This window comes from Panthera tigris, chromosome B4, assembly GCF_018350195.1.
Source record: "Panthera tigris isolate Pti1 chromosome B4, P.tigris_Pti1_mat1.1, whole genome shotgun sequence".
NCBI lineage: Eukaryota > Metazoa > Chordata > Mammalia > Carnivora > Felidae > Panthera > Panthera tigris.
This window is the reverse complement of record NC_056666.1, coordinates 28,970,285-28,988,314: the sequence shown is the minus strand read 5'-3', so window position 1 is coordinate 28,988,314 and position 18,030 is coordinate 28,970,285. Positions and strand designations below refer to the sequence as shown.

Genomic DNA, 18,030 nt, shown 5'->3' with positions numbered 1-18,030 from the left:
CTTAAATAGCTCTTTTCGGTTTGCTAATATTTATTAGATATTATAAAACAAAGTATTGAGTGTCTGCAATAAAGCAAAATATAGTACTAGATGCTGAACAGGTTACAAAGATAATTGTATTTAGTCTTCATCCTTGAAAAAAATTTAGAGTCCCCAAATAATACAAGAGAATACATCTTTTAAAGGAAAAAAATTGAAGGTTAATTAAACATGGTGTCCACATTTTAGAGATCAGTATATATACAATTACAACACAATTTCTAAATAGAGAATGTAGTACTATAGAAGCACAAACTGGGGAGCATTTGTGCTAAGACGAGGCAGAGGAAAGATAATTTTAAAATAGACCTAGAAGAACAAGTGGGAATTTTCCATGGAGGAGCGGGGGCATGGTGAATGGTAATGTCAGCAGAGGTAGCCATTCATCCATGTGAGCAAAAGCACAGAGCATATGCTTAAGAGACCTTTGCAATACTGTCCCTTCAGATAATTTTTATCTACACATAGCTAATGTCACTCTCATTTAATCAATAAAAATGGTATTTTCTGACTTCTCAAATGTAAGTGACATGCCCTGTTTAGAACCAGTTAACCCTTTCACATTAACTACCAATGCATTTAACAAAGAGACCATAAAAAAGCACCCGAAAGGGCAACCTCTTTGTAGGGATAAGCAAAAGTAACAAAGAGGAGAGTAAAAGAAAAAAGCATTAACTGCGTGAGAGAAGAGAGGGAAAGTTGGGTAAGGGGGGAAAAAAAACAAAATAATACAAATAGGTAGCAAAGTGACTTGCTGGACTTGGAGTCTATGAGGAAGCTAGGATTCTTACGTATTCTTATGTATTCTTATTCTGTCTGTAAATTATTCTGTCTGTATCTTATTCTGTCTGTCTGCTCTTCCTGTGTACTAGGCGGGCTGAAGTAACATGAGTGAATACTTACGGAGCTTAGTGTCATGATAGCAAGTTTCATGGACACATGACGATGTGCCTCTGAACTTTCTAAAGATTATTGTTCAGTCTTTCCAGATCTTTTTTATTGTTCATATTGCTATGTATAGAAAACATAATTACTTGCGGTACAAGAAGCTTTTTAAGTTATTTGCTTAATCATAAGTTATAGTTAACCTAACTCCATTTTATGTGGGATCAAATATTAAAGAATTCTTTAGATCATTTAATTTTATTTACTTTGTTCCTTGTAAAACCAAACTTGAGAATTTATGCCTCTGTTATTTTATGAAAAATTATAATTGTTCTTGGTATTTTGGTAATTAATTTTTAGTTGCAACTGTGCTTAATATAAATACAGTATAAATTTTACCTCCCCACTGTGTCAAATGTATAAGTAGTCTTCAAACATAGTTATTCCCTTTTTTTTTTTTAAACAGTCTTTTAAGTAACTCCCATTACTGCAGATGTTAGCTTTGCACTAGTGAAAATGATACTGTCCTTGAAATCCTTTTCCTATTTATGTTTACAATAACACATTGTACTTTTTCTTCATAGCACTTACCACACTGTACAATTTATTTTTAAGACTATTGTATTAGTATCTGCTCTCTAGTAGAGTGTAAGCTTTACAATGTTAGGAACTGTGTGTATTTTATTTACAACATTGTGTTCCCAGTGCCAGGCACATGGTTGGCACTCAATAAATATGGACTGAGTTAATGAACAAATTTAATCCTAGATGTTCTGCTCTGTATCTCTAGTTTTTGTTCTCTACCAGCATTTCCCAAACTATTACAGAAGTTCTCCATGAGCTATTAACAGATATTTTCTGAAAAAAAATGATTCTGTGGTCATAAGTTTGGAAGGACTGCATCCCCATTCTTGAACAACCCCAATTTCCATTAGTATGTTAAGACCTCTCAGAAGTCCTAAAGTTCAAAAAAAAAAAAAAATCTAAGGTTAGAATCCAGCATTTTGTCTTTTTTAACTGTCATACTCTTTACTAGACTATTTGAAATTATTGGAACACAGCTGACCTATTTAATGTTGCAAGTAGATGTATTCAAAAATTTCATTGATAGATCTTATCTTCAGTGAATATCTAACTTTCTATATAAATTGTAATTGAAAATTGGATTATCTGTCTTAGGTATTTAGTCCAGGCATTCAATAACTTATTGAATTGAATTCAGAACTCATTCTCATTTATTCATTTGTTACTTGGTTTCACGATTCTACATCTTCCTACTCAAATTAAAAATCTCATTTTCACTTATAATGTGATGTTACTGTAATGTAATTTGTTCTGTTTCCTAGAAATAGATGTATATAGTTTTGGGTTTTAAAAATACTTTCCTAGAAAGCTGCAAGTATATTTTACTCTTGAACTAAACTAACTTAAATGGGGAAGGTTTTACTGAACCAAATAAATTACGTCTTTTACAAATCAACACTGTTTTATAAAATCATTTAGTGAAATGTACTCAAATATTTTTTTGTCCAAAAGTATTATAGGTACATTTTAGAAAATATAGGAAACAAAGTACAAAAGAGCATTTCAAAATTGTACCACTTAGAGATAATCTGTTAACTCTTTGGTGTCTATACTTTGAAACTTTATGTGTGTGTGTGCGTGCATACATGTGTGTGCATATGTGTATATGTGTATACACATACATACATACATACATATTTATTCAGCAAATATTTAAGCACTATGCTTTGTGCCCAGCTCTTGTTTTAGGGTGGCTGTTTAACAGTGACCAGAATAGACAAAAATCCCTGTCTTCATGCTGCTTAGATTGGGGTGGCAGAGGAGGGTGAGGAGAAAGGGGTGACAATAGTAAACAGGTATATGAGATGTCAGAGGATGGTAAGTGCTGTGAAAAAATAAAGCAGGGAAAGGAATAAAAGAATATAGAGATTTGTTTTATATATATGCTCATCTACTTTTAGACTTTTTTGTGAATGTGCTTATGTTCAATTATATCTTTTTATTTTAAAAAAGATTAATTACTACAAATATCCTGAACATACAGTTTTTACATCTTTTTAAAAGATGTAAAAAGATTTTACAACTTTTTAATAAGTTGTTTTTTTTCCATATTAAATATTATTCTGAGCCATTTAAAGTCTGCACATATTCCATTTTATAGAATATGGTTTATTATCTATGTAGCAACCAAGGTGATCTTTTAAAACCTTTCAGCCACTATTGCCCTTAGTAAAAGGACAGATCCTTAACATGACCAATGACTGTGCATGATTTGGTGCTAATCCCCCGAGCAGACAGCATCTGTTATTCTCGCTCACTCACCATGCTCCAGCCATAGTGGCCTGTGTTTGGTCCCCTTCCTGTCTTAAAGTCCTCATACATACATGGGGAAAGGGAAAATAGGGATATATAAAGTTATAGCTATATCCCAGTTGTTGAGGAATGCTTTGAAAGACTTAGAACTTAACCATATGTCTTTTATACTCTACAGAGTTAGGGTCCTTCGTACCCTATTCTTCATCTAACTTTTTATTATAAAAATTTTCAAACTTAGAGAAAAGCTGAACAACCTAGATTCCAAACTTGTTAGTTTTGCAGTTTATTTTTTACTCTATAATAAAATGTGTCTATAATTGAACCATTCAAAAGTATATTGCACACATTATGACACTACCCCTGTAAGCCATGTATTAGGGGGAAAATATTTTCTTGACTGTTAAAGATAGGAGGAAATTGTGGGAAGTATTTTATTTAAAAAAAAAAAAAAAAAGGTTTTTTAGGGCAGGAAGTATTCACTCTAATATTAATAAATAAAAATTTGGTTTCATAGTTATGGAAAATAGATAAAACCATAAGGAAAAATCTACAGGACACTGTTCAAGCTACAGAGACTATAAATGGTAACTGTTAAGCATATAGAACATTCTTTAGTTTTTCTAATAATGAAAGATACATATTTGCTACCATATGTTGAATAGTATGTTTCATGCATTTTAATCACAATTCCATAAGGTAAGTGCACAATGTACACTTAGAGATAATAAAACATGCTGGGATGAATATCTTGTCTCAAGTCCTAAAGACCTAGAGCTAGTAAACCATGGAGCCAACATTCAGATCCAGAGCACTCTTGGTTGCCAAAGTCCATGTTCTTAACCGGCATACCATATTGCCTATAAAAGTCAAAACATTTTAAGGGTTCTATTTCACACCTGGAAAGTAATTTTCTTTATGGTTCATCTAGAAAAGTAAATGAGATAGCCAGGAATATTCTGAAAAAGGAATTATGAGGGAGGAGTTGCCTTACTAGATAATGAAATGTAGTATGAGGCTACACTATTAAAATCAGTTAAATCTGGCATAAGGGACAATTGGATAGAGTAGGAAAAAAGTTTAGGAATACTCCCAAGTGCAAGGGAAATTTATTCTAGGATACAGGCACATTTTTTTTAAGTTTATTTATTTATTTTGAGAGAGAGAGGTGTGTGTGGAGGGGAGTGGCAGAGAGAGGGAGAGGGCGAGAGAATCCCAAACAGGCTCCTACTGTCAGTGTGGTGCTGGATGCTGGCCTTGATCCCACAAACCATGAGATCATGACCTGAGCTGAAACCAAGAGTCGCGTGTTGAGCTACCCAGGCATCCCAATACTGGCACATTTTTAATCATAAAGAGAATAGATGATTTTATGCATGACATTAGGAAAAGTGGCTTGCCATCGTCTGTCCTTATACAAAAAAAGGAAAAGACCATATGTCTCATGTTCACCTCCACAAGTGATAATATATTAACTGTTATAAATTAGGAACAAAATGCAAATTAAGAGTAATGTGCCTTGCTTCCCCACTCCCTTCTTGAGTTTGGTATAAGTATGCAGGGCAGAGGTCAAAGAAAATTTTTCTCAACATTTAAGGGAATCTGAGAATAGAAAAAGTATACATGTGACTGACTTCCCAGCTGGAGCTTACAGAAGCACCCTGTGTCAATAGATAAGGGCCAGTAGATATGACAACAAACTATACTAAAGTATAAAGATACAATTAACCAGTAGGGAACCTAAATCAAAGATCAAATTGAATTATAAAAAAGAGTTTGTGTACACCCTGGTTTGTGACTATACAATTTATACCTCTTATTAAACATGACAAAACCATAAAGGAAAAAGATTAATAAATTTAACAGAACGTTCTTGCATGGAAAAAATAAAAACAGAAGTCAAATTTAAGGAAAATACTTGGAAAATGTATTACCTGGGGCCAATTTCCTTAATATTAGAAAAGAAATAATCTATTTAAATGTCGAGAAAGAAAAGCACTTTTGAAAATGAGCAAACAGCAGCAAAATTTAAGAAAAACTTAATCATCCTTATAAAGAAATTAACCTAAAATAACTAGATGGATGATTTTAAAATTTTTTTTTTTTTTTTTTTTTAATTTTATTTCTTTATTTTTGGGACAGAGAGAGACAGAGCATGAACGGGGGAGGGGCAGAGAGAGAGGGAGACACAGAATCGGAAACAGGCTCCAGGCTCCGAGCCATCAGCCCAGAGCCTGACGCGGGGCTCGAACTCACGGACCGCGAGATCGTGACCTGGCTGAAGTCGGACGCTTAACCGACTGCGCCACCCAGGCGCCCCTGATTTTAAAATTTAAAAGTCTCATTAAGATGCTGCAGGCAGTATTTTGTTGGAACCCCATGTGTCCTTTGAGGACTTTCATTTGCAGTTTTCCTACAGATGCTTTCACCAAGCCACAAAGCTGTCTTGTATGTAACAGTACAGGAGTGATTTTTGTAGCATTCAGGGAAAAAGGTAGGCACTTAGGTTGTTTCCAGGGTTTTGTTTTGTTTTGTAATGTTTTTTCCCTATCAATTAGTGTCTGGTTAAATAAGTCAGGTACATCCATATAGTAGGACACAAGACAGCTGTTGCAAAATTGTAGTAGAAGTGTCAGTGTGGAAAGATCTCCAGGATATATCAAGTGAACCAGCGCCCTAGAAATAAATCTCTGTGTGTTGCATAGGAGAATCCTATCTGAATTTTAAATCTTACCTGAATATGAGGACTGGAATTCTCTGTTTTCATACCATTGGAATATTTTTTTGTCCTTAAACTTGTATTTTATATATTTTTTTAAAAATCAGTTTAATGAAACATTTACCAAAATTCAGTGATGATACATGGGCTGGGTGAGAACAGGTATTTTTATGGCGCTGGTGGTATCACAAACTGGTAAAATCTTTCTGTGTGGTGACTAAATCAAAGTTTATTTTTAGTACCTGTTATATGCTATATGCCACACATTATACTAAACATTTCAGGCACATTTATGTTACTTAAACCTCCAACCAACTCTATAAAGTAGATTATTTTTCTCTTTCTGTAGGAAACAGATTTAGAAAACTAAAGTATCTTTCCAGGAGTCACAGACTCTGAAGCCTATGCTTTCAACCCCTGTCCTCACTCCAGTATGATTCAAAAGGGATCTGGAAATTCATAAGGGGTTATAGAGACAAAAGACCAGGTTTGAATGTGTCCGTTTCATAAACTAAAAATGGAGATAATAATCTCTTTCTTTTATAAGGTATTAGTTGATGTATATGAAGGTATTTTTCCACATTTATGAAGCATTCTATGAAAAAGGAGATTAGAATAATTTTTTATCCATATCTTTCCTCATACAAATTTAAATGTTTTAACCCTTTTTCTTTGAATTTCATCTATAAAATGCAAACTTTAACAGTTTAGTCAATTTTTTGGAATCTTTTGTATAATTTAACTCAATTTCAGTGTAATAAATTGAGAAAGTATACAGTGTATTTAACAAAACCTTGTTTCTTCTTAATATGTTTTTACCACTAACTGTATTGTCAGCATCCTTTCAAGGCTATTAAAATCCTTCTTTTTATTTTTCTTTAATTTTTTTAATGTTTGTTTTTGAGAGAGAGCACGAGTGGGGGAGGGCAGAGAGAGAGGGAGACAGAATCTGAAGTAGGCTCTAGGCTCTGAGCTGTCAGCACAGAGCCCAATGTGGGGCTTGAACCCACAAACCATGAGATCATGACCTGAGCCAAAGTTTGACACTTAACCAACTGAACCACCCATATGCCCCTAAAGTCCTTCTATTTTTAAAGTAAAAACCTCTTCACAAAGTATACGTTCTGTTGGCTATTTTAAAATACATAGACTTACCTATTTTTTCCTCTTTTAGGAACACCATCTTCAGCGGGCTATTTCAGCACAGCAGGTGTATGGCGAGAAGAGGGATAATATGGTCATACCAGTCCCAGAGGCAGAAAGTAATATTGCTTACTATGAGTCTATCTATCCTGGGGAATTTAAGATGCCAAAGCAGCTCATTCACATACAGCGTAAGTAATTACTCTTTTAATAATTATATTTCCTATATTATCTGCTTAACTTGACATGTTTTTACTTTTACCTGTTCAAGGCCTTCTTAGGTATCCATTTCATTGACCGGCATCAGCTTAGAGAGTTACTAGAGCCCATTTTCGACTTGTTTGTTTGTTTGTTTGTTTGTTTGAGAGAGAAGGCACAAGTAAGAGGGGCAGAGAGAGAGAGAAAATCCCATGGGCAGAGGGAGAGAAGTGGTGTTCACCCAGGGCTCGTGCTCTCCCAATGCAGAGCTTGAACTTACAAACTGTGAGATCATGACCTGAGCGGAAGTCAGATGCTTAACGACTGAGCCACCCAGGAACCCCATTTTCAACTTTTAAAATTGAGATTTCTACTTGACAAAAAAAGATGGCATTTTCATCCTACGTTTTTAGTTTCATCTCAACATATGATCTTATGCTACTTTCAGATAATGAATATACCTAAGATGTGGAAATGGTTTTCTTACTATTGAGAAATAGTAATATGAGTAGCCTTAAAGAACTTCTTAGTATAAGTCAGGAATCACCAAACTTTTTCTGTAAAGGGTCAGATAGTATATATCTTAGCCTTTTAGAGTCATTCAGTCTGTCACAACTGTTCAGCTCTACTGTTGAAAGGCAAAATCAACAATAGACAATACGTAAACAAATGGGCATAGCTGTGTTTCAATAAAACTTGATTGACAAAAACAGATGGCAACCCAGTATTGGCCCTTGGACCATAGTTTGCCAACCTCTGATCTGTAATTCTATTTACTTTTTAAAATTTGGTGGATTTTGGGGGGTTGTTGTTTTAATTTGAGACAGCTCACGAGCTGGGGAGAGGGGCCCAGGGGGAGGGACAGAGACAGATAGAGGGAATCGTAAACAACCTCAGCGCTGAGTGAGCTCGATCCCACAATCCTGGGATCTCCCTGAGCCGAAATCAGGAGTCCCATGCTCAAATGACTGAGCCACCCAGGCATCCCTAAATTTAGTGTTCTAATTGGTAACTTGTTTCACTTGATAGTGATAAGTTCCTCATTAGCAATAATCCTTTGATAGCTATCACATTTGATGATGAACAGCTGAGAGCTTGTAAACTTAAGAGACTTAAATTTCATTTACTCCATCCTCAAGTAGTTGACAACTTAAAAACATAGTTGAAAGTTTATATAGGTAAAATTTGTACAGCTTTCATTGTTATGTTGTTGACCTTTATGATTAAGACATTCTTCCAGCAGAATGTCCAAACTTTTTTTTTCTGTCTAAGCCTTTTTTCAGGACCATATAAATCTGTGTTGTTTTTAGAATAATTATTTAAAATTAATTTTATTTTCCTCATTTAACCTTTCCTCTATCTGATCTAGTTTCTGTCCTAAATTCTAAACATTTATTTTACTATTTCTTAAATGTGAAAAAAAAAAAAAAAAAACACATAGTGTCTATATTGGCTCTTATCAGTACTATATTAGCATTTGATATATTTTTTTTAATTTTTCTTAATGTTTCTTTATTTTTGAGAGAGAGACCACGTGAGTGGGGAGGGGTAGAGAGAAGGAGACACAGGATCTGAAGCAGGCTCCAGGCTCTGAGCTGCCAGCACAGAGACTGATTAGGGGCTCGAACTCATGAACCGTGAGATCATGACTTGAGCCAAAGTCAAATACTTAATTGATTGAGCCACGCTGGTGCCTTTTAACTTGATGTTAAATCTAACTTGTATGTAACCTTCTTCATTTCCTTTAGGAAAAATAAATATATATTTTTTCCAATTTACTAAAGGTTACTTTGAACCAAATAAGTGGCATGTGCTTTCTTGCCCACTCACATGTTTAGTTACATTTATGGCACAGACATTTTAAACAAATTTGATCAGTATTAGAACCTAAAAATTAGTTCTCTGAAAAATCATGGGAGTTTGAAAGTTATAGATCATCATCAGATCTATATATGTTAACTGGGGCCACATTGTATTCCACAGCCACAGGTAATATTCATATGAATGTATGTGTTTGGGTTAAAGCAGGATTAAGTAAAATAAAATTATATTAATCAATTTACATAAACATTACTATCAGAAAAAAATTTGGAATGCATGTTTTACAAATAGCTCATTGATGACCAAAACCCACAAAACACATTTTAGTGGTAACTAGTGGATTAAATTACGGTCAGAAGAGTCAAAAGGTGCAATATTTATAAAGGAATTGACCTTGCTGTTGTTGTAACCAAGTAATAGTAATAAAATGGCAGCAGAATTGTAGCTTATTTGGGAAGAAACTTTTTTAGTCAGTACAAATTTGAAGTATGTTGTCTCTGGAAAGCTGTATACATTGGAATATCAATCAAGACAGTCTGCTAATTGGTGTTAGCTGCCATTGAATTTCTTTCAACATTTTATTTTGGGTAATTGTAAATTCACAGGATAATACATTAGTGTTAGATACTTCAGTCAAGATACTCAACTATATGGGAATGCAAGCTGCTGCAGCCACTCTGGAAAACAGTATGGAGGTTCCTCAAAAAACTAAAAATAGAACTACCCTACGACTCAGCAATTTCACTTCTAGGCATTTATCCACGGGATACAGGTGTGCTGTTTCAAAGGGACACATGCACCCCCAGGTTTATCGCAGCACTATCAACAATAGCCAAAGTATGGAAAGAGCCCAAATGTCCATCGATGGATGAAAGGATAAAGAAGATGTGGTATATATATACAATGGAGTATTACTTGGCAATCAAAAAGAATGCAATCTTGCCATTTGCAACTACGTGGATGGAACTGGAGGGTATTATGCTAAGTGAAACTAGTCAGAGAAAGACAAAAATCATATGACTTCACTCATATGAGGACTTTAAGAGACAAAACAGATGACCATAAGGGAAGGGAAACAAAAATACTATAAAAACAGGGAGGGGGACAAAACAGAAGAGATTCATAAATGTGGAGAACAAACTGAAGGTTACTGGAGGGGTTGTGGGAGGGGAGATGGGCTAAATGGGTAAGGGGCACTAAGGAATCTACTCCTGAAATCATTGTTTCACTATATGCTAACTAATTTGGATGTAAATTTAAAAAAATAAAACAATAAAAAAAAAGATACTCAATTATATCATCCCCACAGGATTCCATGTTGTTACTCCTTTATAGCCAAACCTAGTCCCTGGCAACTGCTAATGTGTTCTCCATCTCTGTAATTATGTTAGTTCATGAATGTAACATAAACAGAATCATGCAGTGTGTGTCCAAACTTTAGAGAGTGGCTTTTTTCACTTAGCATATATATCCTTGGAGTTCATCCAACTTGTTTCATGAATTATAGTTCTTCCTTCTTATTGGCAAGCAGTAGTCCATAATATGTATGTACCACAATTTGTGTAGCCACTGACCCAATGAAAGACATTTGGGTAGTTTTCAGGTTTTGACTATTATAAATAAAGCTGCTGTGAACATTCATCTGCAGGTTTTTGTGTGAACTCCTGGGATAAATACCTATGAGTGCAGTTGCTGGGTCCATTTTTAGTTTGACAAGAACTTCCACAGTATTTCCCAGAGTATCTGTACCATGTTACATTATCAGCAGCAGTGTATGTGTGATCCAGTTTCTCCTGTATTCTTGTCAGCATTTGGGGTTATCACTTTTTTATTTTAACCATTCTAATAGGTATGCATTGATAGACCTCAATATACTTTAAATTTGTATTTCACTAAATAGCTAATATGTTAAATACCTTTTCATGTGTTTATTTGCCTTCTATGTATCCTCTTTGATGAAATGATTGTGTTTGTGTTTGCCTGTTTTCTAAGTAGATTGTTTTAACATTGAGTTTGAGGATTGTTTTATTTATATACTCTAGACACAAAGTCTTTGTCATATATGTGATTTAGACGTATTTTCTCTCAGTATATAATGTCTTTTCATTCTCTTAACTGAGTCTTGTCACAGAACAAAAGTTTTTAATTTTGATGAGATCAAATTTATCAGTTACATGTAAGTATATGATCAGTTTTGAGTGTGTGAGGTTTAGGTCAAGGTTTTTTTTTTGTTTGTTTGTGCTTTGTTTTGGTTTTATTTCTGGATGTACAATTGCTCCAGCATCATTTATTGAAGAAACCCTCCCTCCTCCATTGAATTGCTTTTGCTTCTTGGCCAAAAATTAAGCATATTGATTTGGATCTGTTTCTGGGTTCTATATTCTATTCCACTGATTTCCATTTGTTTCAAGATGGTACCACTGTTTAGATTACTGCAGCTCTATGATAACCTTTGATATCAGGAAGAGTCATTCCTTCTTTATTTTTCTTTTTCAACATTATTTTGGGTATTCTAGGGCCTTCAATAAGCTTACCTGTATCCACAAAGAAACTTGATAAGATTAGATTAAACCTATAGATCACTATAGGGAGAATTGACATCTTTAATATGTTGAGTCTTCAGTCCATGACCACAGTGTGACTCTGCAAGTATTTAGTTCTTCTTTAATTTCTTTCATTGACGCTTCATAATTTTCATTATACAGATCCTGTACACATTTCTTTATTATTTAAAAATAATTAATGTTTATCTACTTATTTTGAGAGAGAGAAAGAGCATGAGCTGGGAAGGGGCAGAGAAAGAATCCCAAGCAGGCTCCATGCTACCAGCACAGAGACTGACATGGGACTCAAACTCATGAACCGTGAGATCATAACCTGAGCCGAAATCAAGAGTCGATGCTTAACTGAGCCACCCAGGCACCCCAGATCCTGTACACATTTCTTTAGATTTATACCTGAGTGTTTTATTTTCTGTGGAGCAATTGAAAATGGTATAGCATTTTTGATTGGTTTCCACCTGTTCATTGTCAGTATACAGAAATGCAGGTAAAATTGTTTGTCTTATGTACCGTGGCCTTAATTGAAATTGCTTGTTCTAGGAAATGTTTGCAGATTCTTTGGAATTTTCTACATAGAAAATCACACTGTAGTCTGCAAATAGAGACAGTTTTATTTTTCCTTTTCAATCTGTCTTATTTCTCTTTCTTGCATTAGTATAGTGTCTAAATTCAATACTGTGTTAAACTATGTGATGAGAGCAGGCATCCTTGCCTTGTTCCTGATCTTAGAAGGAAATAATTAAGTCTTTCACCATTAAGTATTACGTTACCTGCAAGTGTTTTTGTAGTTGCCTTTTATGAGATTGTCATATATGTGATTTGGAAATATTTTTTCTCAGTATATATAATGTGACTTTTCATCCTCTTAACAGAGTCTTCCAAAGAGCAAAAGGTATTTTTCTGAGATCCAGTTTATTAGTTCTACTCTTATGGATCGTGATTTTTACTCCTAGTGTACTGAGAGTTTTTATCATGAATCAGTGTTGAATTTTGTCAGATACTTTTTCTACACCAATGGATAGCATCATTTGATTTTTCTTCTTTAGTCTGTTGATGTGATAAGTTATTGATTTTCAGATATTGAATCATACCTGGAATAAATCCCACTTAGCTGTAGTGTATTTTTTTTTATACCTTGTTGGGTAGAATTTGCTAAAATTTAATTGGGGAGTTTTGCTTCTACGTTCATGAGAGATAATGTTTGACTGTGTATGTGTGTGTGTGTGCCATGTGCACGTGCCCTGTCTTGTTTCTCTTTTTTTTAATCTTTTTTTTTTTTTTTTAATGTTTATTCATTTTTGAGAGAGAGAGAGAGAGAGCACGTAAGTGGGAGGAGGGGCAGAGGGTGGACTGGAGACAGGATCCAAAGGGGTCTCTGCCTGACAGGAGTGAGCCTGGTGCCGGGCTCGAACTCACAAATTGTGAGATCATAACTTAAGCTGAAGTCGCACACTCAAACAACTGAGCCACCCAGGCACCCCTGCCTTGTTTGGTTTTGGTATCAGAGTAATAGTGGCTTCATAAAACAGGTTGGAAAGTATTCTCTCTTACTGTTTTCTGGAAGAAATTGTGTAAGATTTATGTTAATTCTTTAAAACTTGGTATTGGCTTTTAATATAATACAATAAAAATAATTATGGTGTAAATTTCTGCAAAGTTAAAATTGAATTTTGACTACAAGGTGGTCTAGTAAATTACTTATGAAGGGTACATTACCTTGAACTATATATATGGACTGGTTCATTGTAGTTCCCCTAATTCCTATTTTGTAAAGCTCTTAAGCTAATGTTACACAAATTCTTCTTGGGAGTTGTTTTTTTTTTTTTTTTTTTTTTAATTTTTTTTGTTTATTTTTGAGTGAGCGAGCACAAGCGGGGGAGGGGCAGAGAGAGAGAGGGAGACACAGAATTCAGAAGCAGGCTCCAGGCTCTGAGCTGTCAGCACAGAGCCCGACGCAGGGCTCAAACTCACAGACTGCAAGATCATGACCTGAGCCGAAGTTGGATGCTTAACCAACTGAGGCACCCAGGTGCCCTACTTCTTGGGAGTTTTTCAGGTGATAGATAATTAGTATTCCCTAAAAAAAGCAACGGTCAAACATGTTTGAGAATGATTACATATTGTATTCCCCTGTCATAATGTAATAGTATCATTTTTATAGGCTCTGGGAGTCTTGTGGCTAAAAAAAAAAAAAAAGCTTCTTTTAACGCACCATTTTCCAATTGTGTGTTTGTTACATGTTCTGTTAACATTTCTTTGAACTTTAGTTTGGAAAAGTTCATCTCTGTCCTTGTCTTTGACTGGCTTAGGGAAGAAATCAGAATTTTCTCCCTTTTTCCCTAGTGGGAGCTCTGAAGGAAAAAAACCAATGCTAAAACCATTATCCACTTCAGTCTTTAGGTACTCTGTAAGGTATTTCACTGAGTGTTGGCTACTCAGCATCTCTTGATCCAAATATCATGTAATGTTGTTTCTCTTTTGATTAGTGACCTGTAAAGTTTCTGGATTACACAGCTAGGACTTCTTTCCTATTTATACTGGAAGAAAGGACAAAACAGTCTGACCAGAATGAATAGACAGGAACAACTCTCTCTCCCCCTTCCTTTTGCACTTGGGTCTTAAGACTCTCCTGTTAATCCTGAAAGGAAACTTTTTTTTTTTTTTAAACCTTATTTTAGAGAGCACAAGTGTAAGCAGGGAGAGGGTCAAAGGGGGAGAGGGATGGGGGAATCTTAAAACAGGCTCCATGCTCAGGGCAGAGCCCAATGCAGGGCTTGATCTTACTATCCTGGGATCATAACCTGAGCGGAAATCAAGAGTTGGCTACTCAACCAACTGAGCCACCCAGGCACCCCAAGGAAACCTGTTTTTAAAGAGCAATCTTAATGTACATTTATATAAGTATGTATGTGTATACTTAGGTATATATATTTATAGCTCTGTCCACTGGAAAAACCAAGAAGCAAGATTAAAGCAATGGAAAAATTAAGAATAACATGAATTATAAAGCATTGAAAAATGTAGGAATTCGTGAATCCATACTGATGATAAAAAATGGTGAAGAGTTGTCTCCTGCTTTTGTAATATAAAGCCAAAAGCTGAATGGTACACTGTGAAGAGAGTGCTAGAGTTACAAAGTCATTTTGCAGTTAATCATGATCAAGATTGAATCATGTAAGAATCATCAGTGTGTTCTCAATAGAAGAGGAAATTTTGAAAAGGAGCAGAATATTTGCATGGTCTTAAGCTCTCCCTACAAATTGCTTATTACTTACAAGAGGGGAAAAAAACAAACAGTAGTTATGCAGTGGAATAATTGGGTAATTTCTTGACTGATGAAAATTATCATCACTTATGAGGAACAGATGAACACTGTGTGCCTCTAGATGTGATACACTGAGAAGGACTGAGACAGTTGAGTATTGCAGTATGCCATCAGAGAGTGCATAGTCTAATCACAATGGGAATAAGAAGAAGAAGAAAGGTTCTGGGGAGAGGTGTGTATTCTCAAAAATATTAGTGTGTAAAAGACAAAGACTATGAAAATGTTCCAGATTAAAGGAAGCCAAAGAGACAGTAACAAAAATAATACCTGATCCTAGACTGGTCCTATGCTGGATCAGCTGGCAAAATTGGAATATAGGCAGGAAATTAAATTGTTGTATGAGTGTAAATTTATGAGGTTGATGACTATACTGTGATTATATAAAAGAATCTAAGGAAATACACTCTGAAGTGTTTAGCAGTAAAGAGCAATTGTGAATGTTACTTACCCTCCAATGTCCCCCAAAATAAAGTATGTATGTATATATCGATATAAAATAGAGAATGCATGCAAATGATAATAAAATTTAACAGGTGAATCTGGGAAAGGATATGCAGGTATTCCTTATACTCTTTTCATTTTGCAATTTTTGTAGGTGTGAATTTCTATATGAAAAGGTTTTTTTAAAATAGATCTTTGTTGAACCTACTTTCTAAAGTACCTCTCAGCATGGATGTATCCTGTCTTTATGCCCTGATTCTGAAAGATTGCATTTTCTCCTTCCTTTGCCTACCTCCCCATCCCCCTGTAACACTCCATCTTCCCCCATTATTCTTCTGATACTATGTTCTAACATATAAAATCCATAAAATCAACCACAGAACTTTATCAAAAAGGATTTTGTATCTGTGATTTAAATCTTTCAAATCTGGGATTCTCTATTCATTCTCCTCAAGTACATTCTGGAAGTGACTCTAGGCTCTGTTTACTTAGAAATATAAAGAAGTTGAAGACTTCGATGATCTAGTTAGCCAATGATAGCTTTGTCTTCTTAGGTCTAAGGCAAAGATGTCAAATACTACCACACCATAGTAAATATCACTATTAACAATATTTTCTCCTGCTCAGCATTTATTTTAAGAACTTTGCAAGTTGATATTACCAATCATTGAGGGTTAGTGCTTGAGTTGAAACCCATTTACCATTCCTGGTCTGACAAATGTCTCCTGAACCTTGGATGGTGTGCCTTCTTTTCAATCAGGGATTACATTCTGTTTCTAATCCACAATTTGTGCCATTTGATGGACCCAAATATCCTTTCACTATTTGCCTCTTGTAGTTTTATTTTTTTATTACTATTTTTTTTTTAAGTTTATTTCTTTGGAGAGAGAGAAAGAGAATGGGCGTGCACATGCAAACGGGAGAGGAGCAGAGACAGAGAGAGAGAGAGAGAGAGAGAAAGAGAATCCCAAGCAGGCTGTACACCCATCGTGGAGCCCAATGCAAGGCTCAGTTCCACAACCATGGTATCATGACCTGAGCTAAAATTAAGAGTTGGACACTTAAACCAACTGAGCCACCCAGGCGCCCCTGCCTCTTATATTTTTAAAATGCTGTTTAGTGTTATGGTCTGAGCTATATATGCCATTTGTTATATAAACATTTATATACATTTCATCTCTATTACTTGACTCTAAGCATGAGACTGTGGTTTGTACTACTTTGTATTTCCTTTAAAAATAATCAATTTATATGTACTATTATGTTCTTCTTGCTTAGATTTCTTTACTGCATTTTCTCCTCCATCTGTGTATTTTGTTTAACCATATACATATCTGGGTTTATCCCTATCAAAATATTTTAAAAGGAGTCAGCCTCTACAATATGGCTCCTATTTTTAAGCAATTACTGGCTAGCTAGGTCTCATTTTAATTGACAACTTAATTACAAGATGCAATCCATTTGCCTGTTTCTCTACAGACCCTATTTTCTATTTTGAACAAACTCAGTAACATGGCCCAGAAAGTTTGAAGATACTCCTATTTTTAGGACCATGATAAATACATTATATCTTTATCAGCTGCAGTTGAGCTATCATTTGGAAGGGACAGGTTTGGCTGAAGCCAAATTACACGTTAAACATTGGCTTTGGTTTTTTTGGTCAAATGAAATCCTAAAGTGAATTTTTACATGTTAGCATTTTTCTAGGATATTAATATTTTTATATCTGAACAAGATTTGGTTCTCCTTATATTTTAAGATCTTACATGTGTTTGCACCAACTATAAAAGGAAAGTTTCTTGCAGAGGCAAGAGCAGTCTGACCATCAGACACTTGTTAACTTCTGTAAAAGGCGGGAGCGTTCCTAGGATAGGGATCTTCCTTTCCAGTCTTGATTGCCTTCCTCCATATGTTAGATGAGACTTGTCATTCATGATATAATGTATGTCAAATATATTTTGGTAAGGCAATAATAAGGTGATAGTAGATGGGTTTGTTTAATTTTTGTGAATAAGTTTGGTAAGTGTGATTTGATCTGAAAAATTATTTTATAGCGGAGGATGCCAAAGTAATATATAAATGAGACCCTAAAAATATATAAAAATACCCTTAAGAAGCAGAACATTGCTGGTTGGTCCGTATCAGTTTGGCTCTTTGTATTATCAGGATCACCACTTTTTAATAGAACTTTCAGTGATGATGGAAATATTTTATAATCTGTGCTTTCAGGTATAGCACTAGCCACATGTAGCTATTTAATACTTGAAATGTGGTTAATGTGACTAAGGTACTAGATTTTTAATTTAATCTTATTACTTTAAATTGGCTAATGGCTATCCTATTGAACAATACAGCTATGGATTGTTTTGGTTAGGGACCCAAGAAAACAAGTATTTTTAATCTAACAGTGTTTAATTTTAATCTACTTCAGAATCTCCAAAAGTTCTGTTTACATAACAATAACAAACAAATAGATCATGGAAAGTCATTGGAGGGCCAAGGGTTATAAGAAACATGGGTGCTGAGATATGCTGAGGTATAGAGTTGTTGTTTTTTTTTAA

The 18,030-nt window shown here is 34.8% G+C and overlaps 1 protein-coding gene across 15 annotated transcripts in view; it reads left to right on the top strand.

The window, feature by feature from the left end:
- The window catches only part of EPC1 (enhancer of polycomb homolog 1), a 105,046-nt gene that overhangs the window by 66,316 nt on the left and 20,700 nt on the right, over positions 1 to 18,030 (top strand). For all 15 annotated transcript variants that reach the window (XM_007092758.3, XM_042991347.1, XM_042991340.1 and 12 more), the window contains one exon: positions 7,155 to 7,314. In XM_007092758.3, coding sequence (XP_007092820.1) covers positions 7,155 to 7,314 — 160 coding nt within the window. The remainder of the gene's footprint in view (positions 1 to 7,154; positions 7,315 to 18,030) is intronic.